Here is a 17,291-nt window from a genome sequence, read left to right as displayed (position 1 = left end):
GAGAGTAAAGATTGATGGGTCGATGAGAAAGAGGGGAAGGAGAGGGAACGTGGGGGGAAAAGGGTTTATGTAGTCTACCTAGGGATGGGATGCTAATGCACAGGTATGTATTTTCTTGACTTCGCCAGTTGGGGTTCCGGACGGACCGTTACGGACGCAGGAGAATATAATAAATATAATAAATGCATGTACGTCCTTGGCGATGCAAGTATTTTGTGTCTTGGTGTTTTGCAGCTTTGAGTGATGTGGACTGGAGGCTGCATAATTCTGGGGGCGTGAAATCCGCACAAAGTGCCGCTCCGAGCCGAGATGCACAAGTCCAGGGAAAGTCATCCAGAACTGAATTCACGGACTTGTAGTTTCCGAGATGATTTTCGTCCCTCTGTTTTTTGGAACCACGAGTTCTCTTCATGGCGGGATCATGCGCTCCTGCAATGGGAAGTTTAGTCCTCACACTCAAAGAGAGGAAAAGTAGAAACGTGGTAGGAATGAAGAGGAAGGAGCAATCCAAATTCCAGACAGGTCGAGCTCAGATCAATTCGCTGCTCTGGTAATCTCAAGATTGTCTCGTTCTCATTTGATCCAGACAATCCGTCCACCCTTGCTGCAATCTGATTCCATCGATCCATCCATCCTTTCTCCTCTCTTCCTTCCTGTCTCGAGGTATTAACCCTTCTCCACCGAATGTGCGAAAACAAGTGTGATTTCGCAGCGATGCCATCCGCTTCCTCCCACTTCGTCAAATCAGGACAACGTCAAAGGACAATTCCCAAAGAAAAACACAACTTTCCATCTTTCTTCCCATCTCTCTTCACCCTAATGCACCTCGTGCTCCGGTTGATTGGCACATCATTTTGTCGGCTTAAATCCGGCATACAATGACATTCCCCGAGGGCTACACCTGAAAAGGGCGAATCATGATCATCATGGCCCCAGTAGAGAATACCAGACAAGCAATATTTGATGTCGACCACCCCGTGTCGTTTAAAGTTCTCCCATCTTTCCAACATGCGCTCGCAAGTAGGTAAATTGTACGGTCTGACGAGCGCAGAACACACGTACTCTGGGGAAATGTCGATACTGCTGACGCAATCGTAGAGCCCGCTAATTGCGTCCATCATCACTCTGTAAAACTGGGTGGCGGTATCGTTTTCCAACTCGACCGGTTCTGTCTGCAAGTTTTCCAGCTCCATTCCCTCCAGTTCAATTTCATCGAGCTCGGCTACCTCCATATCGTCATGGGCGGCAGCTGGGGGGATAGAGTCCAGATTGGAAGTCCCAATCTCCTGTTCTCTGTTCTCCTTCAACTCCTGTACCTCCTGATTGAGGACTCGGATCTTTTGCTGCACTGTCAAGACGTGCTGACTCAGCTCATAGAGTGAAGCTTGGATTGTTGATATACTGGTAATTCTGTTGTGGCGGGCCATCTTGGGTTAAATAGCGATCCAACTTGGATCATGAATTGCTGAGGCCCGGAGGGAAACAGGACTCAAATGGGATGACGACCTGGAGGAACGGCCGCATGTTAAATAGACTCCAACCTTAAAGTCACCGCTAACTACCGCGGAAATACCAGAATGTCCCTGATCTTTGTAGTGAGAGGTCGGAAAACATAGATTATGACTGCCTCTGCCTTTGGCAATAGAAGACGGGTGAAAGAGGAATGGAAGATGGAATAATATAGGTGAGTAGAAGAAAGCCAGCTATTGTGTTTGCTAAATCGCCGACAAACGAGCATGTATCCCGTCAAAGTCGTGTAGATCGGTTTCGTCTTGTTATCAGGTAGGTAAGTTTTGTGGCGTCCCGGTACCATCGCCCACTTGATGCACACCAGTTTCCCCTTGCGCGTCTGGAAGTTTGTTTTTTTCGATAACTTGTGAACTGTGGAGCGTTTAGCATATAGCATCCCAAGTGTCGAAGAAACTATTAGTTGGGCTAAGTTGCGAATGCCTTCAATTTTACAGCGGTGAAGTTGGTAAAACAAAAAAATAAAAAAAATAAAAAAATAAAAAAATAAAAATAAAATAAAAATAAAATAAAAATTAAAAAAAAAAAAGAAGAAAGGGGGGGGGGGGACCGCAACCGGACGGCGCAGCGGAAATTGTTAGTGGGCTCCGGTTGGAGCGAGTTCTGTTTTTTTTAGCGGGTGAGAATGCCCCTGGGCTCCTCACAGCGCGGCGCCTGATGTCTTCCGGTTCTTGCGATGCACGTTCCGACCTCACATACTGGTAAAGTAGGTAAATCAGAACGAAAATTCCCAAGCACATATTCTTGTCAAATGGAAGTCAAGATCAGTTAGCTTCATAATATCCTGACGGGTATAAGGTTGGTATCTGCACGAGTGTCCTCGGTGACTTTTGCTACACCCTGGAGCTCAGTGTGCTACTACAGCAGGGGTAGTCCAGTCCAAGCTTCCACTTCCAGCGAGTGGCAGCATTCCATAAATTCCACAGTTGCATCTGGAATCGAGACCACACAACGATCGACACTTCAATCTTCTCATCACAACTCGTTAACTTCTTCGATACACGCTTGCTGCTTGTTAGCCTCAAAAGATCACGAGCTTCCACTTCCCCACAAACAGGAATCCATTCCATGTAGGTAGTGTGTTTCCAGTTTACCTAGCCGCCTCCAAGATACCCGTCCCAAGCCACGGTCCCTGTGCTGTTGGCGCCGACCCTATCCTGCTAGCAGACCTCGCTAAGGAAGCCAGATACACCCCACCCCCAACGGTATCACTGACTATCTCAACATCAATAAGTGCGGTCAACTCCAGTCCTTCATCATTGGATATGATTCCTAAAGCTAATCTCCAAGGTCGCTCGCCCAATTCTGTCAAGCTCCATTTCTCCTTGTTGAGAACAGAGATGAAGGTGAGGTTCGTCGAAGCGAGCTTTCTTGTCGAATTAAAAGCAATATGCGATGAAAACAGAGTTCTCACTTCTACCGCTGCTGCGTTGAGTGCCGTGATGACATCGCATCGACACTTTTGGGGGTGGTCGCCATCCGGGCCTTTCTCACGTAAGGCGGCTGCGGGAAGTCGCCATATTTCCTGCCAGATCGGGAATTCCCATTTCGAGTCCGCGCTGTTGCTGGTCGTGAAACTTTTGGCGACGTTGTTTGCTGCGATGAATGGGGGTTTCGAGAAGACTTGAAAGAGAAGGAGGAGGATTTCGACGGATTGCGTGAAGCTTGGCGGGCGTAGCTCAAGCTCGAGGCGTGGGGGCTAGCAGCTTGCACTAACAGTCACTAACAGTGCTGCAGCCTAATGGTGAGGAAATCCGTTAGAGTTCTACTCGTGGCCATACCAAGCTCAGCTCGCCATGACCTTCGATTAGTTGTTATTTTCGGGGTCCATTTCCCCTCCTCTGCTCTCCTCCCGTTTCTCATTCTCTGCCCGATATCGCTTTTTATTTTTTATTTTTTAAAGGTTTTTTTTTTTTCAATTTTTTTTTTTCGAGATGTTTTAGCGCCCTCGATACTGTCTAAACCGAATGAATTCAAACAGTCCCAAGAATGTCTACACGAACCACCATTTTGATTCTACAGTGAACTCACCATGCTGGTCATCGGATATTGACCAGCCGAACAACCAACCACCATCTGTACACGCGACACACCCCCCTCACACCCATCCGTCGACTCGGGAAAGATGATGCCGACATCCAACAGCCCCATCACATCACACCTTCCCACGACCGGGTCTAGATGCCCTTCCCCTCATGTGAATTATGTGTGTTAACGTTAGTGGCGGCATACCTGGTTGCCGCTTAACGGACTTGTAAAATCTCTCTCATCCCCGCTTGCCATTGGCCCGCGTTTATCACCAGGCTAAGTACCTCCATTTTCAATAACTCAAGTCTACCTCGAGCAATATCCCACTGGGAAAATGATAACGCTTCGATGCAACTCGGCTGACCCAAACGGACCTTGTCTACCGTCTTGCTTCATATTAGCTTACAGACGATGAAAGACGAGAGGTTGAAATTTCAAGGTTGACCTCTGGACTTTGTTACTGAAGAAGATGTGGAAGTGGGGTTTCTTTCTGCACGTCCGTTACGCGACATCTCCTACCTTGCATACCTTCACCATTCACAGGGTTGTCATGGACCCAGTGCACTTATCATATCCGCAGGTGACTCGACCTCTTCGCCTTGGCTATCAAACTGCAGAATCTTCATTTCAACCTTTCAACTTTACACCATCCTTCTATTGATTGCTTTTGTTTTGTTCTTGTACATTGTTGATGGTCTAGTAGCAGATCATTATCTTCGTTCATCGCAGTATTCTAGACGTCTTGATCACTGTTCATCCTTCCAACCATCGGTTTGTTATCACCAAACTGAAGTTTGCCTTGCTTATTGCTCAGTTCACCCCTCTCCGGACTCCATCATCAGCGAAAGTACAGCCAGCGACAAGTATACCTCTACTACCATGATCGCCTAAAGTCAACATGTCCCACTACGATAACCTCCCCGACTCCAAAACGGACATCATCCCTTACGATGGCGAAGACTCCTACGCCATGATCTCTCCATCATCTTCATTGTCATCATCCTCCATCTCCCCGGACTCCATCGACAAGGCCCCGGGGCCCGCCAAAAGTCACAACAACCTCACCATCCCCGACCTCTCAACCCTCCACCCCTCCGCCCTCCGCTCCCTAACCACCTCCCCCTTCTCCGAGCACGAACTCCTCTCCCCTTCATTCCAACACATCCGCCGGACCCTCTCCCGCTCCCCGTCACCCTCAAGGTCCTTCCAACATAGCCCCAATGGCCCCAACCCATCCAACCCAAAATCACGAATCATCAACTTCCTCCATCGCAATCGGCCTCTCTTCCAAGTAGCCATCGCCCAGCTCTTTGGGGCCTTGATGAACCTCTCTGCTCGGCTTCTCGAACTTTCTGGCGAAGGGGAAGGGGAAGGAGAAGAAGAAGGAAAAGCAGGAATGCACCCCTTCCAGATCCTCTTTGCTCGAATGTTCCTGACTAGCCTCCTCTCGCTTCTTTACATGCACTGGAAAAAGGTCGAGTTTGCGCCGTGGGGGAGGAGGGAGGTGCGGTGGTTGTTGGTTTTGCGGGGTGTTACTGGGTTTGTGAGTGGTTTTTTCTTTCTTTTTTTTAAGCTCTTTTTGGTGCCCTCTTCGTACGTATCATGGGCATTGTTGGGGCATGAAAGCAGGTGAATGTCGGGTGAAAAGAGGTTGAAAGAAAGTCTTGTGAACTATGACTCCGAAAGTGAATGAAACTGACAAGAGATAAACAGTTCGGCATCTTCCCCCTCTGGTACTCCATGCTCTACCTCCCCATCGCCGAAGCAACAGTCATCACCTTCTTGGCTCCCTCCCTCTCAGGCTACCTCTCCCACCTGCTTCTCAAAGACCCCTTCACCAAAAAGGAGCAAATAGCCAGCTTCGTCGCCTTGGCAGGCGTCGTCCTCATCGCTCGCCCTATTTCCTTTTTGTTCTCCTCATCCTCCTCCTCCTCCACACCAACAACTGTCCCACCCTCTTTTGATCCCAATACCAACGCCACCAACCTCACCTCCCCCGCTTCACCCGCCACCAATAATATCACCGACGACATCCCCCCCTCCCTCCGCCTCCTAGGCATCGCCTCCGCCCTGCTCAGCGTCCTCGGCGCATCCGCAGCCTACACCACCATCCGCGCCCTTGGGCCGTCCACCCACCCTTTAATCTCCGTCAACTACTTCAGCCTATGGTGCACCTTTGTCTCCCTCCTAGCTTTACTTCTCTGCCCTTTACTCGGCATCGGACAGGAGGCCACGGATCTGGTACCCGCTATTCGATGGGGGCTACCCAGAGGGTTTTATCAATGGGGTTTGTTGATAGGGTTAGGAGTTGCCGGGTTTGTAATGCAGTTTTTGTTGACGTCTGGGTTGGGGGCTGGGCCGGGACGTGATAAAGATGGGGATGGAAAGGGGGGTGGTGAAAGTGGGGGTGAAGGTGAAAGGAGAAGGGACCAACGGGTGACGATGACGAAGGGAGCAACGAAGTCGAATCGCGCGACGGCCATGATTTATACGCAGATGCTATTCGCGGCGGGGTTTGATAAGTGGGTGTTTGGACGGACGATGAGTGGGTGGAGTGTGGTGGGGTGTGGCCTCATTGTTGGGAGTGCGTTGTGGGCTGTTTTGGGGAAGGAGACGGGTGCAGAAAAGGAAGGGGTGAGGGGTGGACAGGAGGGTGCAGATTTGGAGATGGTTGGGGGTATGAGGGAAAGTAGGACGGAGAGTGACGAAGAAGAGGAAGGTGTGCCGATGTTGAGAGGGACAGAAGTAGAAGAAGGGGTCGCATCTAGGGACCAACGGACTGATGACTGATGTGGTCTGTTCAGGAGCAGCCTTCTATAGAATAACCAGATTGCGAACGCACTGAAAGCATATTGGTCAGCCGCGAGCCAAGTGAGACAAGAAGGAAAACCTGGGTTGAGACTTGGCCCTTCTCTAGTCCTTGGACACTCTGCGCTCACTCCTGCCTGGGAAACTGGTGCAGCGATTGCCAAAGACATACGTCGATAGGAAAGCTGTTTAAGATGGCCGAACGGGAACTTTCCCCTTTTATGATTTGAGCACAGGGGAATTGAAGGCTTCTGTGCCAGAAGTGGAAGAGTACAGCAGGGTAAGGGTAAGGGAGGAGAAGATTGAGGGAGTTGCTCGGAGTGGGTGTCGAGGTGAAGGCTGGTGCTTCTCGAGTTACGTTGCTAAGCAGATGCGATCATTGTCAGTAGTGTGCAATGATGCTAACCGGACTGAATGGGGTTGTAGTGGGATAAGAGCGTCACCCAGGTCGATAACCGAGGGGACTCTGTCACCGTGACGTTTGACGATGGGACATCAACCTCAGGGACTCTTCTTGTGGCTTGCGATGGTGCCAACTCAGTGATTCGCCGGGCTTTGTTCCCGGAGGAGCAGTATCCGAGGTACCAGATTCCAGTGAGAGTAATGGGCGTCGGACTCGACTGCTCAAAGGAAGAGATTGAGCCGGTTAGGATGCTTGATCCGTTTTTCCTACAAGGGAGTTGTCCTGCGACAAGGTCGTATGTTTACATCAGCGGTAAGAACGCATTCCAGATTCCGCCAGTGAGGTGTCTCGGGTGAGGTGTTGACATGAGAATACCTCTAGTCCTCGATGCGCCCGGGAACTACCCCGATAAGCGGACGGATAAGTATACTGTCCAAGTTGTCGTCTCGTGGCCCATCCGCAGCGGCGTGCTTGGGCGATCGTCACCCGTCCCGGTTCCCGATACCAATGATGAGAAACTGGGGCTTCTCAAGACGTTTGCTGAATCATGGAGCGAGCCCTTCAAATCACTCGTCTGTAATGCTCCTGCAGGCATTGAAGTAAAACGTCTCGAGCTGACGGACTGGGCACCACCAAAGGGTCTGCGAAGTACAGGTCGAGTGGCGCTTGTAGGAGATGCCTTGCATCCCATGGCCATGTGTGAGTTTGTCGTCTTTCTTGGGGAAGTAAAAGCGACTAACCTAACGCCTGCGTCTAGATCGTGGTGAGGGGGCGAACCATGCCATCTTGGACGTACTCGAGATTACGCAACAGGTACTACCGCACCTGGAAGATACGACTGCGGAGTTGCGGAATGCCATTGACAGATACGAGGGCTTGGTGATTGCCAGAGCGCGCCCGGCGGTGTTTGCTTCCCGGCAAGCGTGTATTGATGCGCACTGGTGGGAACGAATCAGCGGCAACAGTCCTCTATTGAGCAGACGAACTCCCAATGTGGACTTCGAGGAGGAAGATGTTCGTACATGGTCCCACTGAGTAGTGGTGGCGATGAGTTCAGGATGAAGCTCCAATATCTCGCGGGGAGAAGAAAAGGGCCGTTTGAAGCACGATGTTCACAGAAAGTCATGGGCGGAAAGGAGAAAGAACCTCAAAGACTCAATAACCCAGTCACGACAGATCGAGAACATAATCTCAGCTTGTACGTAAGGTACCTCCTCCACTTTTGCGCATTGGATAGGTACCCAACCTACCTTGGGTTTCGTGCCCTAATACCTCGCATCATGCTTGCCATTTCCTCATTCTCAAAGCTACTCCTTCACTTTCACGCCCCCGTATCAGCTAACAGTACATCCTCCTCTCCAGCGCCTTAGTAGACATCATGATCCCTCGAGAGTCAGGCGATCCAACCAAGCATCTCAGCACTTCTGACTCCTAATATTTTCGAGTTGTGGCCACCATCGCTGTTGGCGGCAGTGTTCGGGTTGAAGCGGCCGGGGTTTGAGGAGTGTCATGGCCCTGTGGTAACAGTTCCCATTATTGCTCAAAGGGCAGATGGAGTCATTATCGTTAGGTGATTCTCAGTCCTGAACTTCACAGAGAGAGGGGGAGGTACCAGCGAGGTTACTATATAAATCACTAGAATTGCCGAAAGAGAGGAAAAACAGGAATATCAGATCTGAATCACACTTGTAGCCTCGCTCCATATCAAAAAGGGAAGCAACCGCCTCCGGCACATACATCAAAGAAAAGACTATGCAGAAAATCGGAATAATCAGCAAAAAGGAAAGTGGAGCGAAAAAACATACAACACCAGGGATTCGCTGGTCGTCACCGACCCAACTACTAGTCTGGCCCTCACTGGCTTATCTATGGGAGAGCGGACGGGATCCCGAGTTTTCCAGTGGGTATGGTCGTATGTGTTTATGTTTGTCAACTTGCGCAACCATGAAGGGCAGTTCAACGCTAGAATCGTGCTTGGATCTTAGGTCGGCCAATGTCGCGCGTTGTTGGCCAGCCGGAAAAAGAGAGCAAGGACGTGGGAGACACTCAGTAATCACTGTCCACATACGGCAGTGGCAACCTCAAAAACAATTTAAACAAAATTTGGGTTACTGGACCTTCGTGTAAATATCGCGATGTGAGACAAGAGAGGCATGAAATGAAGCCAAAAATAGTTCAGACGAGGAGGGTGTGAAAAAGAATACGGAATAATGTAAACATCGCCGGCGTGAATAGAAATACTTTCTAAACGAAACGGATGCAAATAGGCAGCAGCGAAAAGAAATGAGATTTGTGTTCCCATTCAGTGTGTCATATTCTCCTGCGTGCGAAGCTTCCGATCCAACTCACCGATCTGTGCTTGACCAAATCCTTTCCAAACCCCACCAATTTAGGCCCGTGATATCCATGTCGATGTTCACGAACCATTGTAAAGCCCATCAATCTGAAACGCGGAAATGGGCCCGGTGTGATATACATCTTGATTTTGACTTGTTGTAGGAGTGATTGCCCATCTTTCTGGTCGTCTCCTGATGCATCGTTATTCCCAGTTGATGCTAAAGGATAGTAATCTTCGACTCAACACCTTCATCGGAGTCCAAATTCACTCGGATTATCCGTCCACTGTGTGGAAATGTGCTGCTGCTTATTCTTCTGTGATTTTGCTTGCTCGATCTGTCCTGCTTCTTTGTGCTGATGCTCCTTCCCTTTCCTCCCCTGGAGCTCCCTTCCCCTTCTTATCACACATGCAGGACGGACCCTCGCTTCTTGATGATCCTTCGCTGACCGAACACCGAACAACAGCATTCAATCAGCCATCCTCTTTTGGAGTAGCGAGTGCATCTAGCCCAAATCCACCAAGATGTAACATGCCTCTGATGGAGGGTAGGTGCTAGAAATCATCTTGAAGCCGAGTTGTTGCGAATACATCCGAATGATACGGGTTGTCAAAATGGCATCCAGGGCTGTTTCCTCGACGATTAATGATAGTATGATCTTAACGTCGGGTTGCTCGCTTGTGGTTTCTGTTTCGTTGCGTTTTCTAGCTGCTGTTGTTCGCGTGAAAGACTACCTAAGGAAGGAACTCTTAACCTTGCTCATCATCTAGACGAGATCTTTTGCAAACTAGTCAGACGGAAGGTGCATATACGTCCAATTGGTGGAAGCCCCTCCCTCTCGATGTGTTTAGGCAAGTTCGAGTCAAGAACTGTGCGCCCTCAAGATGTGTTCACGAATCCTCTGGTCGGTCTGCCCGCTTGCAGTGATTCGCCTTTACATCTCTTCTTTTACACGTCGATACAACGCAGATATGACCTCCGTGATAATCATTTATTAAGCAAAATCAAAATCCCATTCCGCATAATCTTGAACTGGTGCTGCATCATGGCGCAATCTTCTCAACTTACATCCCTCTACGCACCGATCAACTGGGTCGCCGAGGAGAATATCATCTTTGGACCTTTGGCTACCCCTTTCGTCGACAGCTGGGTTCAGAGAGTTCTTGACAAAAATTACTGGGACTGTTCCGAGGCCTTCACGAAGCTGATCTCGAGATTCAGGCTGCTTGTTCGGTACGCGGAGAGCTCTGAAAATGGTCCCAGCAACTTGGCCAGAGACAGGTTCATGCTCGAAAGGTTAAAGAGAACCCTCGGTATGCGCGTTCCTCCATTATTACCCTCTTCCCTTCCGGTCCCCAGCTTGTAGAACGATAGATGTCTCCCGGTAGGGAACCTACCTTCCCATAGTCCTAGGTATGCTGACCTCCTAGGATATACCTACCAGCCAACCCAAGAACCGTCAAAAAACTTCCGCTCCGGACAAATCAAACCGCCGACATTTGGTACCGGGCAAAATCTCGGAACTACACACTCTTTCAGTCACTGGTGGACTGCTTCGTTTAGAATATTGCAAAGGCGTTCACCGACAGGCACAGAGAAGAATTCATCAAGGAATGCCAAGGCATTGAATACTGGTGTAAAAACGGGAATTGGCTTCAACCTCCTTCTGCCCGACCCAAGGTGGGAGAACCGGAGCTGCCGACTCCACAGGAGTACAGCCATGTCCAGCGACCATATGGTCGTATTGGCATTGGCATTGGCTCAGGCAAGAATAGCTTGTCTATCCCTCTCCTTGTCCCGCCTTTTAGACGTCACGAATTACCTGCGATGGAGCCGCCTGCTGAAGCTCGAGGACCCCCTTCAAGATTCGATACTAGGCTGTTGCCTTCGGGACCGAATACCTACCTTTAATAAGGGCACGAGGGTCGGTGATGCCAATGGTGAAAAGAAGGAGTAAACGTCAGTTTGGGGAACTTGGAACGGTTGGTTGTTTGTTTGGTGGGTAGATCCTGGGCTAAGAAGCACGCTGAGAGCGTCGCTCACACCCACATTCGCACACGCCTTTGTCGCCAATATCCAGTCGATTGTAAGCCGTTAGAAAAAAAAAAAAAGAAAAAAAAAAAACCACAGAGAAAAGAAATTATAAACTGTAGTAGCATGGGAATAGGCAAATCCCTGTGCTCACCGCCTTACAACTCGCTGTCCCTATTGTCGTTATAACTTACGTGGCCCATTTCCAGTTCCTAGAGGTAGCCATCGGTCGAAGCCCCGTGCAGCCACTATTCGATTTCCATTCACACCTAGCAAGAATTATTGACGTCGGGAGAGCAAGACGGATCATATGACAAAGCTAGAATCGTTGTGGAGATGATGCGTGGATGGAGAGAGGGGGGCCCTCTGTGAACTCCAGGCCATCAGTGCAAGGTACCTATTGGGAGAAGTTCTACCGAAGTGAGGAATTAATCACGAGAAATGTATGTTATTCGCGAGAGGATACACGACCTGTTTTAGATATCTGGAAATCTGGGCTATACTGGTACCCTCCTCGATCAATCATCCCGTGTTTCTTCCCTATGTAGAGGTAGATCGGACAGAGCAGATAGAAAAGGAAAAGGAAAGAAATCCACCCAAGAAAATCGCATCGGTTGCTAAATGGGCATTCGAAGAAGCGCACCCAGTGTAACGGTCCGCATGTCTGGCGCGCCTGCACTACGAAGAAAAGATCATTTATTGCCTATCGAGGCTACGGGTCAGCGCCTTGTAACCATATTTGACTTTATTTGCGATTTGAACGTACCTGTTGCGAAAAAAAAAGGTAGGTACTATCACCAATCTCGGCTCCCACACACAAGTGACCATCGTAGCCAAATTTACCTGCGACCCCGTCCATCACTCAGCCCTACCGAAACTGAAACCCCCTCGGCTCGAAAGTGATGGCCGCCAGATACAAGCCCTTGTAGCTGTGTATATGTGTGTCGGCGTCGAGATAGGTAGTTGAGCCGGCTGAGGGGATAAAGCCTTTGACTACCTACTAGCCTAGCATAGCTTGATCCTGCGTCGCAAACTGGGGTCATACCATGGTGTGTCACCTTCAAGCCGAATATTTAGCATGGCCGCCCCGACCGCGTAGTAGCAATCTTCAGCTTCCGTGATCTCATCCTGCTGAACTTGGTCTAATATCAGAAAATAGCAGACACGAAACAAGGAACTTTTGGTTACTAGTAAGAGGCAATCCCATTGCTCGGTCATTATTCGTTCGTACATAGTAGTCGATAGGTCTGGACGTTCAGGATTACAGTTTCGGAAACTTAGCCTGATCATGTTGTACCACACACTCATTGGTGGATGATAACTTTTGGGTACGAAAAACCCGCTTTGTTCACCACGCCCCATGGTAAATGTCATCTTAATCACCTGGCCTTCCACCCAAAGGTAGTTGGTTAGATGAGGTAAAATACTCGTGGGCCTCTTGCCCCAAAGTGCTTCGTTCAAAAGATGTTCAAGTGGCACAAGTGTTTCTTCGCCCTTGGTATGAGTGACCTGGTTCGTGATCTGAACACTCACGCGGGCTCTAGGTTGTGGGTTCTTGGTAGGATCTTCCTCATCGTAGCAATAGATCAATTGGTTCTGGAACCGGAATCCGACTTGCCCTTCCCAGCCGAGCCATGACCAGCTGGGAAAGGCATATCTTCTCTGTAAATGTTTTCTTCCTTCGTGGACGGGATACCAGGTGAGGCCGACGAGAAAGCGCGATAGCGCCATCTCAACAGCCAACGTGTGTGACAGACTCACGTCCAACTCAATTGGGTTAAAAAAAGGAATACCCAAGTACGTAGGTAATGATATACGTGAAAGCAAGCCTGTAATAGCGTTTAGGGTATCGGATTGATAAGTTAGGTGGCGCCGATTGTACTCCATGATATAATTGTTGAGGATGTCTATGCTCACTGGGATTCGGCCGGCTGATCTTCTTATTGGTGTGATTGCTTCGAGCAAGTACATAGGGGGACGCGGGAAGAGAAACTCTAGCCGTGACAAAGATCCAGTCTTCATTTCAGGAAGAGTACATTCATGCCACACAGCATTCGAACAGATGAACTCAACCTGATAATCAGTCACAATCAGCAGACGACGTGACAGGATGGCCTCCTGATAAGTCCATCCTCTTGTCATCCAAACTGAAGCGGTAACCAACTTTGCAGAACTGATAGCACTTGGTCGAAGCGCAGGGATAGGATGCTTTAGATGTGTCACCGAGGGGTACGGCTTTCTTGCTAGGTTCCTGACACCAGGCAGACCAGAAGCAGAGTCTGTCGCGGAAAATGCCACAATCGTTGCATAAGCGCCTTCAAAAATAGCAGCCATGTTGCCAATTTGAGCGTGCTTATCATCCAGATCGTCTTGATCAATGCAATACTGATCAACCCACAGGTACCGCCCGCCAAGACTGGTTACCATAATCATTGCGTTCTCAATGACAGCAGGAACAACACTGGGAAGCTGTCGTTTGCCACTCGCCGAGGCTGTTTCCCTGGTACCTATACGAACCAAGGCATATTCGCTCTTAAGTGCGGGCTGTTTACCCCAAACATAACTGAGAGCGAAGAACCTGTCCGAGGTCTGTATCTCAACGACCTCGCGTGTATGACAATCGATGCACCGAATCACAGGCCCGACCCCTTGCTTATCGGGCCTGTGTTCCGTCTGCGTAGCTGAGGCGCATGTGCTATGATGAAGATCACAATGTTCGCACCAAGCCCGTAGGAGAGGATAATTGATGAGTGTTGGAGAGAAAGGCACAGCGCTCAAGCCGCGTTTTGCGTGGCCGAAGAATGGCGCAGCCGTAAAGGATTGGGGAACAATCCAATATTGGTCCGGCGGGGGGGCGAAAATTTCGGTGCTAGTGAGAGGATGTCCAGGTAGACCAGGCTCAAACACAACGGGGTCGCCGGACAAAACGCACAACACCATAGATGGAGCATAACGCGAGACAGAGTAGGCCGCCGAGGCTGTCCATGCGCCCCCAAGCGGACATGACCGCAAGGAGTAGCCTTCTGTCTCCCTATCGGTCGGGTACCGCATCGTATAAAAAAATCGACAAAGTACGCATGTTGCCTCCTTTTTGAGTGGTCCAAGATGCAAACTGTATGTGGATTCATATCCCTATGAGTCCGAAGGGGCAATGTTCGAGAAGATGGCATCGAAGTCAATCCCTTCACATCGACTGCATAGTTTGACCGAATTTGTGTTCTGTGTTATAGGAATCTCTGTGATTTTGGGTAGCTGGCGCGGGCCATCATGAGTGCCGTTAGTAGTCTTGCCGGCCTGCTGAGCCGGTGGCTTGCGATTCGATGAGATCGAAGGGCCCATGGAGAAGATGTTATGGCGAGGGAGGTCGCTCGTAACGGATCCAAAAAATGAACTGTAGATGCCGTCGAAGTTTGTGATAAGGCCGAGGCACGCGTTCATCGGATGTGGTTGCCTGATGGTCACCTGATCTCGAAGAATGGTTGATGACAGGCAACGGTGGTTGGCTACATTACAACTGGTGTATTTGGTCTGATTCTGGTTAGCCAGAACACATAAAGGTGCTTCTTATCTCTCAGCCACCACTCCCATTGGTCATTCCTATCAGGCTTGATAGCTTCAAGTTCTGACAATATAATTGGTGGAAACAATGGAATGAGATGCACGTTTGATGTAGATGTGATCTGTGAAGCAGTTGGTCGAGCAAGTTGAAGACGAGATCCAGAGAGAAGAAGAACAGAAATCCCACGCGGGATCCCAACCACTCCAACTGCATTGATCATTATTGCCAGTGCATTGCTCCTACCTTGAAAATTCCCTTTGGAGAATTCCACTTTCGAAAGTCGAAGATCTGGGCTTGTTGGGGAAGTCGCGGCTGGTAGTCGTATGCATTCCTGAGTCGCTGACTCCGCCGTGCAGGAAGTTGAGGACTCTGAGTCTTGACACATACAGTCAATGGCGAAGTCAGCGTCCATATATATTCATGCTCAGGGCAAAGAAAGATAAGCGTGTGAGCGAGAAACAGAGGGAAGAAAAAAAAGAAAAAAGAAAAAAAAACAAGGTTTGTTGCTGACTGAACAGTCATGATAGTAGAGGACAGAAGGCGAGAGGAAATCGTGGATTTGTTTAGAAGGAAGGCTAAGCTACAAACAAACGTAGTGAATTGCTCAACAGGAGAAGTAGTACAAGGAAGTATGCCCAGACCGGCAGGTAGGCGGTCAGTCGACTGGGCACAAGATGTTTACAAAGTTTCGGAAGAACATGTTTCATCGGCGTCCTCGACAGCGGGCAGGTTGCAATAAATGAAAGTTTACAGTATCACAACTCAAAGGGGCTTCATAGGCAGTGACCTGAAGCCATGAACCCATCCCGAGACATATGAAATAAATCTCCCCCAGATTCCACAAGTGGTATAAGAAATATTGAAACGATGTCCTGATCTCAAGGGCGAATATCTGGTTCGGCGGGTCACGCCCATCAACAGAATCACCGACCCTTTACTCGCTTCTCTTGGGCTTATTCGGAAGACCATACCAACAAATCATCATAACCACAAACAACCCAATAACAATCGGATGCAACACAAAAGTGCCAACTGCCTGTGCCAGCAAACCCGTCGTAAACGGAGCCGCCGCGCCTCCCGAGCTCCCAAACGCCGAGATCACACCCATCCCACTAACCTGCTTCTGCTTGCTGATATTCCGCATGAACACTGCTGCTGCACACGGGTACACGGGCCCCAGCAGCAGACCAACAATGGCCACAGCTACTGCGTTTCCGATCAAGTTCGGCACTAACCAGACCACCAACTGGAAAGCACACGCTCCCACGACGACAATAACCACAAACAACTTTTCCCCAATCCGATGAGCCGGCGGCGCCAGCAGGAACCGACCCAGCGTGATGCCGCCCCAGAAACCAGCGGTAACATAACCGACCGAGCCATCGTGTACATGGCGCGAGTCCATCAGGAAGGTATTCACCCAGCCGGAGATACTAACCTCGGCGCCTTGGTAGGCAAAGATAAACAGGGCACCAAGAAGGACGACACGGTTCGACAGAGCAGAGACCATGGCCGTGACGTCAGCACGCCAGTCACGTTTGGGTGCCGCCGTTGAGCCTGATGGGCCACCACTTCCACTAGTTGAAGAACCCAAGTGCTGCTGGGTATCCCTCTCGTAATCCCAAAACGCACACGTCGCACACACGCCTCCCAAAACCGCCAACCCCAAGCTCACGGCATAGTACCGACTCCACACCACTTCAAAGACCGTCACCATGGCCGTCGCCAGCAGCGGGCCGACGGTACCTCCAATGCCATACGAGCCGTGCATCATACTCAACGCCGTAGTGGAATTGCTCAGCGATCCGCAGAACACGTTGCCCATGGCCAGATTGATCGACATGCCGAACCCGACGAAGAAGAAGGACACGACGATGGCCGGGTACGGCGCGGTGGCGATCATGGGGATGTATCCCAATGATATGAGGCCCTGGCCGACGGCAAGCGTCTTGGCGCGCCCTAGCCGCTCGCGGATGGCGTCGACGAAGAAGGCACCGGCGATGAAACCGAGGGCGTTGCCGACGAAGATGAGGGAGACGATGGCATAGCCTATGTTGTAGTACCTAGGTTGCTGCTGGTTAGTACTCTTATGGGTGATACTACAGAAAGGATGGAAGAGAGGGCACATACTCTTCGATGGAAGGGATCAAAGCACCCGGCGCGGAATCGCTCATGCCGTTACTCAGACTGATCAAACACATGGCCAGTAACCGCCAGCGGTTCATGTAAGGCTCCATGATGCTCTGCATCGCCTCGACGCCATCGATGTTTGCGCTATCATCGTTGACAGAGTCCGCTTTGGGAGTTGTGGGACGGCTTTGCTCCTCCAGCTCGGGGCCGACGCTGAAGATAGTCGTCTCGGTACGAGACTTGGGGAGATGGCCGGAGCTTGAAGTAGAAGCGAGATTGATCCGAGATGTTGAAGCCGACCTGTTGGGTTTTGGGGTCCGGGACAGAGGTTGAAGTTCGATACTCGCAGCCTCTTGTGGAGCACCGGGGTAGGTCCGGGCTACGGCTCTTCCCGGAGCGGAGGGCAGTTTGAGAGCCGGCTCGCTTTCGACGGCGATAAGGCTGTGGAGCATGACTGCGTCCATGATGA

General features: G+C 50.2%; 6 protein-coding genes across 6 annotated transcripts; 3 read left to right on the top strand and 3 right to left on the bottom strand.

The window, feature by feature from the left end:
- Positions 1-408: 408 nt before the first annotated feature.
- Positions 409-1,427, bottom strand: NEUTE1DRAFT_102281 (uncharacterized protein; the record flags this gene model as incomplete). Its single annotated transcript, XM_009854266.1, has 2 exons — positions 409-429; positions 900-1,427. 2 exons carry the CDS (start codon positions 1,425-1,427, stop codon positions 409-411), a joined length of 549 nt encoding a protein of 182 aa, XP_009852568.1.
- Positions 1,428-4,453: 3,026 nt separating this feature from the next.
- NEUTE1DRAFT_84697 (uncharacterized protein) lies at positions 4,454-7,801 on the top strand (the record flags this gene model as incomplete). Its single annotated transcript, XM_009854265.1, has 6 exons — positions 4,454-5,098; positions 5,269-6,274; positions 6,624-6,643; positions 6,790-6,957; positions 7,324-7,465; positions 7,524-7,801. The coding sequence occupies 6 exons, from the start codon at positions 4,454-4,456 to the stop codon at positions 7,799-7,801; spliced, it is 2,259 nt and encodes a 752-aa protein (XP_009852567.1).
- A 755-nt stretch (positions 7,802-8,556) lies between these two features.
- NEUTE1DRAFT_44964 (uncharacterized protein) lies at positions 8,557-8,751 on the top strand (the record flags this gene model as incomplete). The annotated part of the gene is made up of 1 exon (XM_009853319.1): positions 8,557-8,751. A coding segment is annotated over one exon (195 nt), but the record flags the coding sequence as incomplete, so codon positions are not given.
- A 1,396-nt stretch (positions 8,752-10,147) lies between these two features.
- NEUTE1DRAFT_44559 (uncharacterized protein) lies at positions 10,148-11,013 on the top strand (the record flags this gene model as incomplete). The annotated part of the gene is made up of 3 exons (XM_009853297.1): positions 10,148-10,415; positions 10,533-10,647; positions 10,692-11,013. The coding sequence occupies 3 exons, from the start codon at positions 10,148-10,150 to the stop codon at positions 11,011-11,013; spliced, it is 705 nt and encodes a 234-aa protein (XP_009851599.1).
- A 1,125-nt stretch (positions 11,014-12,138) lies between these two features.
- Positions 12,139-14,184, bottom strand: NEUTE1DRAFT_130783 (uncharacterized protein; the record flags this gene model as incomplete). Its single annotated transcript, XM_009854264.1, has 1 exon — positions 12,139-14,184. One exon carries the CDS (start codon positions 14,182-14,184, stop codon positions 12,139-12,141), a length of 2,046 nt encoding a protein of 681 aa, XP_009852566.1.
- Positions 14,185-15,233: 1,049 nt separating this feature from the next.
- Positions 15,234-17,291, bottom strand: NEUTE1DRAFT_84696 (uncharacterized protein; the record flags this gene model as incomplete). Its single annotated transcript, XM_009854263.1, has 2 exons — positions 15,234-16,755; positions 16,823-17,291. The coding sequence occupies 2 exons, from the start codon at positions 17,284-17,286 to the stop codon at positions 15,627-15,629; spliced, it is 1,593 nt and encodes a 530-aa protein (XP_009852565.1).

The sequence above is a fragment of the Neurospora tetrasperma genome (genome assembly GCF_000213175.1).
Source record: "Neurospora tetrasperma FGSC 2508 unplaced genomic scaffold NEUTE1scaffold_4, whole genome shotgun sequence".
In the NCBI taxonomy this organism is placed as follows: Eukaryota; Fungi; Ascomycota; class Sordariomycetes; order Sordariales; family Sordariaceae; genus Neurospora; species Neurospora tetrasperma.
This window is presented reverse-complemented; position numbering and strand designations above follow the sequence as displayed.